General features: G+C 34.6%; 2 protein-coding genes across 2 annotated transcripts in view; both read right to left on the bottom strand.

Annotated features, from left to right (window-relative positions):
- The window catches only part of LOC107687907 (calcium and integrin-binding family member 3-like), a 7,688-nt gene extending 6,260 nt beyond the window's left edge, over positions 1 to 1,428 (bottom strand). Inside the window, exons 1-3 of the mRNA XM_016485391.1 lie at positions 1,359 to 1,428; positions 792 to 826; positions 550 to 661 (exon numbers count right to left, since the gene is read on the bottom strand). Of these exons, the coding sequence (XP_016340877.1) occupies positions 550 to 661; positions 792 to 826; positions 1,359 to 1,409 (198 nt within the window). The 5' untranslated portion in view covers positions 1,410 to 1,428. The remainder of the gene's footprint in view (positions 1 to 549; positions 662 to 791; positions 827 to 1,358) is intronic.
- A 3,612-nt stretch (positions 1,429 to 5,040) lies between these two features.
- Positions 5,041 to 8,898, bottom strand: LOC107687929 (bone morphogenetic protein 2-like). The gene is made up of 5 exons (XM_016485416.1): positions 8,590 to 8,898; positions 7,243 to 7,379; positions 7,032 to 7,154; positions 6,676 to 6,871; positions 5,041 to 5,561 (listed from the first exon to the last, which is right to left on the bottom strand). Exons 1-5 carry the CDS (start codon positions 8,867 to 8,869, stop codon positions 5,143 to 5,145), a joined length of 1,155 nt encoding a protein of 384 aa, XP_016340902.1. The 5' UTR covers positions 8,870 to 8,898; the 3' UTR covers positions 5,041 to 5,142.
- Between the last annotated feature and the right edge of the window lie 1,245 nt (positions 8,899 to 10,143).

Raw genomic sequence — 10,143 nt, 5'->3', positions numbered from 1 at the left:
ATAGCACTATATTGTAGACAGATTGGAGATTAATCCTAATAAACATGCCGCTACAATTAAAACCATTACATTAAAATACATTTAAAACAGTGTATTTCAATAATTTCAGCAGCGTGCAGATCCTCGTTTATGTCAGACTGTGGCGACAGCAGCGCGGACAGTCGCTTAGCTCGCTCACATAATATATCGTTATTACGAGAAAAAATATGTCGTTTTAACGAGAAAAGATGTCGTTTTAACGAGAAAACATGTCATTATTACGAGAAAAGATGTCGTTTTAATGAGAAAAGATGTCATTAAAACAACATAACATCTCGTTATTACCACATAATTGAGTGGAAAAAAATAATATGTGTGTGGCAGCAATGCGTCACCGTATATTTGCGTCTCAAATGCTTTAGTTTTTTTTCTCTTTGCGAATACAAACACTTCATTAAACTCTGGTCCTCTAGAGGTAAAGGAATCTGATAACGCTTAACCTCACGAAGACTGCGATCAATTAGTAGCAGGTTCATAATTGATGAGGAACAGGAGTGAGCTGCGCCGTACCTTCAGCTCCGGCATGCTGCCGATCAGCTCGTAGGGCAAACGCACTTCCGGTTGGTTCGTGTAGTCCAGCGGCACGAGCTGCGGAGCCAGATCTCGGTATCGATGAAACAGTCTGAGGAAAGATGCCAAATATTAATTGATAACTCTTCTCAACTATTCCGCTGCTACCTAAGTCTATAATATAACATCTTTAGTAGTTACAGCTCAGATGCCTTTTTAATTGTACTAAGTAGCTTCCTCACCTCAGAATTTCTTTTCTGGTGAAATAAGTGCAGTCCTACAAAAGAAGAGAAAAGAAGATTCACTAAGCAGCATTTCAACTCAGTATTATTCTAAACATAGATATTTTTAGGATTCAAAGGTCACTTCATGCAAGTGTTTTATAATTCTGTGAGGAAAAAATTATAATGAGGTGCAAAGCATGCATACATGTTCATGAATAATGTAATTTTTAAATGTATTTTAAAATAGATGCAGGTGAGACTATTGTTCAAAAGTTTGGGGTTATTAAGTTTAAGTTTAACATTGATAATAATCAGAAATGTTTCTTGAGCAGCAAATCAGCATATTAGAATGATTTCTGAAGATCATGTGACACTGAAGACTGGAGTAATGATGCTGAAAATTCATATTTGATCACAGAAATAAATTAAGTTTTACACTATGTTCAATTAGAAAATAGTTATATTAAATTGAAATAATATTTCACAATATTACAGTTTTTACTGTATTTTTGATCAAATAAATGCAGCCTTGGTGAGCAGAAGAGACTTTTGAACAGTAGTGTGCTATCAAAAATGATGCCTGACCTGATATGCGTCCAGTTGCTGGGATGTAAAGATGGTCTGTTTGTTCCCCATTCTTGCAGCTCCATGGCAAACTGGCTCTCGACTGCAGCCGAATGGCAGCAGATATTTCAGATATGAAATACAGGCACAAAAGGCTGCAGTGAGAAATGGCAGATCAGGTGTCGGCCGCTGCGAGGCCTTTAGTTCTCTGATAATGGCAGCATTTCATCATTTAGCTGCTGTGAATGGCGGTCTCGCTTGGACATGAATGTGTCCTGTCGGTCAGGGGAGAGCGGGGGAGACATCCGAGCGTCAGATTACTGACCCGTTCACATGCTGGGAACGCTGGAAATATGCTGCTACGGTGAAGTGATGTACAACAATATTCAATGTTCATTTTCACAGAATTATTGTGTGATAGAGAGTAGTTCAAGGGCACATGAACAGATTTCTACTGTACAACACTGGACAACAAGACCTTGGAAGAACAAACCGACTCCTCCAAAAAACTATACATCACTTTCTTTCTGTTGAAAATGTCACCGCCTATTAAAAGAAAAACAAATTATACTTGATAAAATAAAATTACACAAACAAACAAATAAATACATAATAATGTATCAAATAAAATGAGTACATTTGGAACAATCAAAATATTAAGGATTTATATGACAATTAAGCATTTTTTTCTGTCCCAAATACTCATTATTAATTTTGTTTTATTTATATACTTTTATAGTTTATATTAATATTTAGAAATTTTAGTTTTAGTGTATTTTTTAAACTAAGGAAAAAGGAAGAAAAATTTATAAAATAAAAAAGACTTAAAAAGACATAAATAGGCATGTTTTATGTCCCAAATACTCTTACACCTTTTTGTGTTATTTGTATACCATTATAGTTTTCATTAATACTTTGAATTAGATTTTAGTTTTTAACTTTTAGTTTAGATTTTAGTCATTTTGTTTTTGTTTTTTTGTAAGTTTGTAATTTTTTTATATTTCGGAAATTGTTTGTTTTTATTTCACTTTTAGTAATTTAGTTCTTCACCTTAAACTTATTTCAGTTACTTGCCAAGGCAACATTTATACTTTTCTTTTTTTTTCATCATTTTCATCTAATTTTAATTTCAACTTTATATCAATTAACAAAATGTTTTTTTGTGTGTGTTTGAAATAGTTTAACAATAACACTGCGAATTACTGTAATGTTTATGAACATTTCATATTTGACTTTTTCCCCCATTATTTTCAATGATGACTCTTATTTCTTTCTTTTTGAGGAGCGAAATGTGACCCAGTCATGAGTTTTGTGAGAAACTCTCTCTTCATGCTGGTTTCAGTCATTTTAAAGCGTTTTGTCTAGAGATCTCATGGAAAGCAGCCTGGTGTATTGTGTTCATATCGGCAAATGCATCTCAATTATGGCATTAAATATGCAAGCACTGGTGCATCAGCGCACTATTGTGAGTTGACTTGGTTGGCACAGAGGCTGAACGGTATCAGTTGATCTGGCAGCTGTTTACCTGCTGTTCTTTTACTTTCTCTCTGGGTAACAGCTCTCATCTCTACCTGTCAGCTGCTGTTTTTGTTGGCACTTTTCCATGAGCTCTGGGAAAACATGTCTGGACAGAGTCAGAGCAGATGCTGCAGATCAGCCTAAAGTTACTACATGTTATATTCATGTTACGTTTGTATTTCTTTGTTTTGGACCATTTTTTTCTGCTTTATCTGTCACCATCTTCTGGTGATGTTTGGATCTGCAGCTCAACACTGTAAAAAATGACCATGAATTTAACGGTAAAAGACTGTAAAAATGCTACAGTAAAAACCTGTTAAATGGTTAACGGTAAATTCCCCTACTATATACAGTGAAAAACTGTATTGGACATTACATGTATTGGACATTAATTTTACGGTAGTATACCGTTTTTGGAAGTGAAAAAGACTGTATAATTTACAGTGAATAACCGTAAATTGACATTCCCAGGATTCCCTGCGTTGCATTTCAAATTTGATGTTTTTTTTGTTGAAATAACTATGTTTCTTCTTAGTTTTTTCTTATCAGTTTTGTATATTAGGGTTGTGTGTTACACCTAATGTTGTTAAATTAATGTTTATTGCATTATTTCAGTTTCATGTGTGTTACCATGATGGTGTTTGGTGTTTGTGTGAATGACACTGTGTGCCTTCTGTATATGTTATTATCTAAAAGCTGCTTATGATGGGCTTTGGTTCATCATGTGACTTTCTCATCACCACCTGCATTTGGTGGTTATCAGTGTATTACAAAGGTGCAAAACAGATTTCAGTACTTCAATAGGCTGGTATATTAACATTATTTCAGTTAATGAAAATACGGTATTTAACTGTAAATTTAAGTTAAAACCGTAAAACCTAAAACGTTGCTACCGTATTTTTTACGGTAAAATTCTGGCAACCACAGCTGCTGTTTTTTTACCGTAAATTTTACGGAATTTTTTTTACAGTGAATGGACTGATTAATGTGAGTTCAGCTGAATCATGAAGATGCAGATACTGAGAGTCTTCAAAACCCTCTGTTTGTAGTGGAGGAGAAAGAGAGAAGGGGAAAAAAGAAAAGATAACGAGGGGGTTGAAAAATGGGGAGAGGAAAAAGAAACAGGAGAGAAAAAGAAAAAAGGGTATAAAAGAAAAGGGGAAGAATGTGGAAAAACAAGGGGGAAGGCAAAAAATAAGAAAAGAAGAAAGGGGAAAGAAAAAGGTGAATGACAAATGGAAAAGAGGAAAAGAAAAAGGCAAAAAGCAAGGGAGAAAGAAAACTGGGATAGAAGAAAAGAAAGGAAAAAAGCAACAAAAAAATGGAAGAGGGGAAAGGCAAAAGAAAAAAGAAAAAGGGCAAAAGTAAACAGAAAAAATAGGTAAAGAACAAGAAAGGGGGAAGAAAAAGCAAAAGTGGAAAGGAAAAAAGAAAAGGAGAAAAGATAAAAAGGGGGAAGAAAAAAGAAAATGTGTGAGAATGGGGAAGGGGAAATAAAGGGTAAAAGTAAAAAGAAAAGAAATAGTGGAAGAAAAAATGGGTAAAGAACAAGGCAAATGGGTAAAGAAAAGTGAAAAACAAAAGTGGGAAAGAACAAGAAAAAGGTGGAAAGAAAAAAACGTTTTTTTTTTGCAATATATAAAAGGAAAAACTAAAAAGGGGCAATTTAAAAAAGAAAAGGGGAAGAAGAAAAAAGTGGGGAAAGAAAGATGGGGAAAAAGGAAAAGAAAAAAGTTTCGTTTTTTTTTTGCAATATATAAAAGGAAAAACTAAAAAGGGGCAATTTAAAAAAGAAAAGGGGAAGAAGAAAAAAGTTTGTGAAAGAAAGATGGGGAAAAAGGAAAAGAAAAAAGTTTGCTATATATAAATTATCTGGCAACAAACAGAAATAAAAAACAACTATCCATTATTTTTAAGATAGAAAAAAGAAGGGGAAATGAGAAAATAAAAAGAGGAAAAAATAAAAAGCTAAAATGAAAATAAACAGAGGGAAAGAAATTAAAAAAGGAAAAAGGAAATATTTTTTTTTTGCGATATATAAATGATAGCAACAACAACAACAGAAATAAAAACCAACTCTCTATCCATCATTTCTGTGTAAGAATTTATTTAGACTTTATAATAGTTCACAACATGCAATATACATGTACATCTTTTACAAGCGACCAACTCAAGGTCCTCCATATATTAAATTTTGATCTCTATTTACATATTTTACAGTTTCATCCAGTCCAGATTTCTCACAGAGAGGTCAGTGTGTGACCCGTCCAGAGATGAATGAGGTTGGTCAGTGACAGCCGCAGCTGCCGGCCACCATATCATCATACTGCTTCAGCACCACGTTCTCATCGTCGTCAAAGTACAGCAGGTTGATGCTGAAGAGCTTGTCAGGCACGCAGCAGGGCGTCTCGATGCCTTTGGTCAGTTTGAGGGCGTTGATGATGGACTGGACCGTGGCGTGGTTGGTGGGCCTCATGTTCTGACCCAGAGGAAACGGACAGGAGCCTTTGCAGTGGTAAGCGTTGTATCCTCGCGGAGACACGATCCACCCGGACCAGCCGATCTCCTCGAAGTCCACGTAGAGCGGCAGACGCTGACACGGCATCTTCTCCCCGCTCTCATCATAGTCTATGGAGCGAGCGCTGCGACGGGCCGCAGCCGGGAGAGGGAGGCTGGGAAACGGGAGCCTGGGAGAATCATCTGAACCTGAAGACAAAGACAAATCGTTTATTTTGCCCCTAAATATGATCATCCTTGTGCAAGGCACCCTCAACTTAAAATGTGCAAGTCAGTTATGTATTTTCATGTAGAAAAGACCCTTTTTATAAGGCGAAAAATGAATATTTCTTTAAAACATATAATAGAATTATATATTTATAATGTGGAAAATATTGTTTCAAAAATATTTAGTGTTACTATATTATCAAAATACTATTTTTTTTTAATATTTTGGATTAGTTCGAATTTTTTTTCTTTCCAACTACATTTTAATTTTTTAAGTTTTAGCAAATTAGTTGGTTTATTTGATTTTATACATTTTTTATTTATTATATTATTAATTATTTTCATATAGTAGTATGCATATTTTAAACATTTTAAGTTAAAGTACTTTTTTTAGGGTTTTAAGTTTTAAATTTAGTTAACTATTCTATTACATTACTACATTTTTTCCCTTTAGTACTATATTAGATGCATTATATTATTTGTTTTATTTATTTAAGCACGTTTTATTTAAATAATTAATTTTTATGTACTATAACATTATTATTTTTATTTACTATAACACTATTTTATTATTTACTACATCACTAATTTTATTTATTTATTGTTTAATTTTTACACAGTTTTTTTTACTTTTCCAAGTTTTTTTATATTTTATTTGCTAAATTGTTTCAAGCAACACATTTCTTTTTTTTTAAGATTTTAGTTAACTATAATAACCCTGTTTCTATTACGTTAGTACATTTTTTTCCTACTCTTTGTAGTACTGTACTGTTAGATGTATTATATTAAGTATTATTTTTGAAACAACTTTTTAAATAATTTAATTTAGTTTTGTATTTATTTAGTATATTTTTATTATTTATACAACATTGTATTTTTTATTATTTACTATAACACTACATTTTTTTATTATGTACTTTTTCATTTTTTTTTTTATTCAAACCTTTCCACAGATCTCCAAACTTCCTGGTTTAGGACAAGATGTATTAATGTGAATCCCTACAGCCTAAACTATCGCTCATTTGAGATTATTGTGGAGAAACATCTGAGAAGCAGCAGACTATCTCAGTCTATTTAAGAGATCGATATGTCATACCTTTAGGCGTGATCTCCAGAGAAGCCGCTCGTCTGCCGTCATCGGTGAAGAGGACCAGCATGGGCTGTTTGCTGTGATGGTGGTTACGACCCGATGCGAAACGCACAGTTTTCAGGTCCATCTGAAGACCTGCTAAAGTCCTGACTGAGACCAGGAGCCCCAGATTACTGCCCTCATCTGACATCCAGGAGCGAACCTTTGAGATATAAAACATTTATTATTGAGAAGAATTTGCACGAGGAACTCTTTGGGTGAGTTCTAAAACCTATCCGGCTCCCTTCTAAGGCAGCAAGTTTGGAAGACTCTACATAGGCAGAGAAAAGCTTTCAGAAAGTGTGATTTTAGTTCATACTCACAGCTTGAGTGATGGTAAAAACCTCCCAGCCGCTGGAGTGGATGGGCACCAGTCTGGATGAGAGCAGCTTCTTCCCTTGTGAGATGTTCTTCTTGCTGCTATCGAGGACCTGATAGACACTGACCTGTACACACAAACATCACTGAAATGATTAACCTGGAGAACTTTCTTTTAGAAGCGCATCTTTTCTTTTGGGACTGTAAATACTGTACCTGACAGAAGTGATGTCTGTTGAACGTGAGCGATGCTTGTGGTCTGAGCTTGAACAGATGAAGCTCGGCCGTGAGGATCTTCTCACTCTTGGCCACCGTGGACATGTTGAAGAGGAACTCGATTTGGTCACTATGCACTAAAGAAAGAAGTCGTGATGAGAAATGGCACACAATCACACATACTTTATACATATTTTACACCATCCCCCAGCTCAATATTCAGATTAGCGGCTGATGGATATGGGTCTTAATGAGCCATTCTCAAAACCTTACACTTAGTCTCGCAATCTTGAATATTTGAGTACATGCTTGACTAAAGTTAAGCTAAAAACTAAAATTTATATTTGTAATTATACATTCGTAGGGTCAAGCCATTTCATATTTCATAATTAAAATAAAAAAATAAAAGTATTATCAAAACATTGAGTATTTAATGTTTTGATTTTTAGTTGACTGAATGTTTATCATATATATAAAAAAAAAATGCAATAGACTTCTGTTTAAATGTTTGAAATTCATTTTGTAGACTAATATCTACTTTTGACGAAACTGCAAAAACAAAATCAAATGTAATTAATATTATTAATAATTCAGATTTAGTCTCCCAATCTTTGAATATTTAGGTATATGCTCGCCTAAAGTTAAACACTAAAGCATACAACTAAACTTAAACTTTTAAGTAGGCCTAAATACTCTTATGCAATTCCATATTTGAAAATTAAAATAAAATAAAGTATCAAAACATTGAGAATTTACTTGATTTTTTTGTTGATTGATCTCATGATTTAAAAAAATAACGAAAGGCTTCTGGTTAAATTCGTTTTTAATAGTTAAATAGTTCAATCTTGATAAAACTGCAAAAACTACAAATTAAAAAAAAAATTTTTTAAACAGATGAGATGGAGTTAAGATGAATAAGCAAACGTTATTATAGCTAACTAAAACTAAAGCCATTAAGAAAGTTAGGCCTACTTGAAAAAAAATAAACATTGACTAAAATAAAATATTTTAAAAATTAAACTTATGGCTAGCTGGCTATTTGCCATTCCTCATTTTCATTTAGTTATACTAAAATACAAAGAAAAAAAACTATACAGGCATGTTTTATTAAAAAAAAAGAAAAGACAAAAACACAAAACTACTCAAACTTTAATATTAAAATAAATTTAAAAATAAAACATTTAAAAAAAGAGAGAATAAATGTCTCTTGTTTTGTACAAGTAAACGTATGACCAAAAAAAAAAAAAAACTCGAAAGAAAACAAGTGCTTCCCAACATTTTCCATCCTACGTGTGCGCTTTATGTTCACTGTCCCGCTTCAAATCAATAAAGAAATCAGAAGCTTACGTTTATCGAAGAAGCTGCGGACGGTGTTTCCCTCCAGCAGCGTCGGGTCTTTGGTGACTCCGTCCACATCCGCGATGGTGTTATACAGGTCCAGCATGTACTGAGGAGGCTGTTTGTGTCCCCGGACCAGAGCAGCAGGAGGATCCTCCATCCCAAACACCTCCAACAGCCTCCTGATGGCCTCCGAGCGCACTTCTGCAGACTCGGTTTCCAGCTGATTCTGAGACGGTCTGCAGATGGCGAGTCCCATCACGGAGATCCAGATCACTGCGGGCAACATGTTCACTGCTCCTCAAGAGATGCTCTTTGGTTGCTGGAGCTGGACTGAATGAGGACCCGCCAGACTGGCAGCGTTTTATATGATGTTGGCAAAGTCTTCGGTCAACAGCCGTAAAGAGCTGCTATTTAGTCGCAAATGTGAATCAGCAATCAGTGAATGGAAAGCAAATCTAATGGCGGTGTTAACAAGGTGCGAACTGGACTGGTGGTCCTGTGGGGAGATCCTGAGAGGAAATTAGTGTTTATCTACCGTGCTATGCTGTAAACAAGCCTTATGTATCTCGATTAAAGAAATGCAATTGTTAAATTGTTGCTCGGATGTTTAATTATACCACATTTAGGGCGTTTAGTGGATTTGGCGCACCGCGGGCGGTTGACTTCCTTCTAAATGGATCCATTAATTGAGACAAAGGAGGATAATGTGATACAGGAACAATAATTATTTCGACAAACACCGTGAGAAGGTTCCAGCATGTGCCCTGTGTTTTCATGTTAATGGCAAACACACCTGCTCAAACAGTTGGATTTACAATCTCGCGCGGCTCGTATGATAATGGGCACATTTATTTGAAGAAATGGGCTCGAGTGTGATTCAATATAGTTAATGTAAGTGCAAGTGACTTCGCTGGGTGGTTTAGACTGCTTTAATTTCTCATCTGTAATTGTTTGTTTTCATTAGGGGCTCATTACAGTGTGATTTTTTTTAATACTAATGGATTGCATAAGCTTAATGAATGGCATGAGCTCTTGTTATAGTATTAATACCGAAGGAGACTGATGTTGCAATGACATCTTTGCAATCAGTTATCCTAGTTTCAGAGTTGTAGATTTATTTGATTGATATCTTCCAAGCTTTAAAATCAAAGTAGGTGGCCCCAGTTGATGCATCATTACGGTGCCTCTTATGCCCTCACAGACTATATTAGGTGCAAATACTGTCTGCACTGTACTATCTATGTTTTTGATGTTGCAGTTTACTCACTTACATGTCACAAATCACAAACAGTTGCAACAAAGCATTAGAAATGTGCATTTGGACAGTGCAGGGACTATAAACATGACATTAAAGTTTGACTTTCTATCTATCTATCTATCTATCTATCTATCTATCTATCTATCTATCTATCTATCTATCTGAAAAATATCTATCTATCTATCTATCTATCTATCTAGCTGAAAAATATCTATCTATCTATCTATCTATCTATCTAGCTAGCTAGCTAGCTGAAAAATATCTATCTATCTATCTATCTATCTATCTATCTATCTGAAAAA

This window comes from Sinocyclocheilus anshuiensis, unplaced genomic scaffold, assembly GCF_001515605.1.
Source record: "Sinocyclocheilus anshuiensis isolate Anshui unplaced genomic scaffold, SAMN03320099.WGS_v1.1 scaffold293, whole genome shotgun sequence".
Classification (NCBI taxonomy): Eukaryota; Metazoa; Chordata; class Actinopteri; order Cypriniformes; family Cyprinidae; genus Sinocyclocheilus; species Sinocyclocheilus anshuiensis.
Note: the sequence above shows the minus strand (reverse complement) of the source record. Positions and strands in the feature narration are given on the sequence as shown.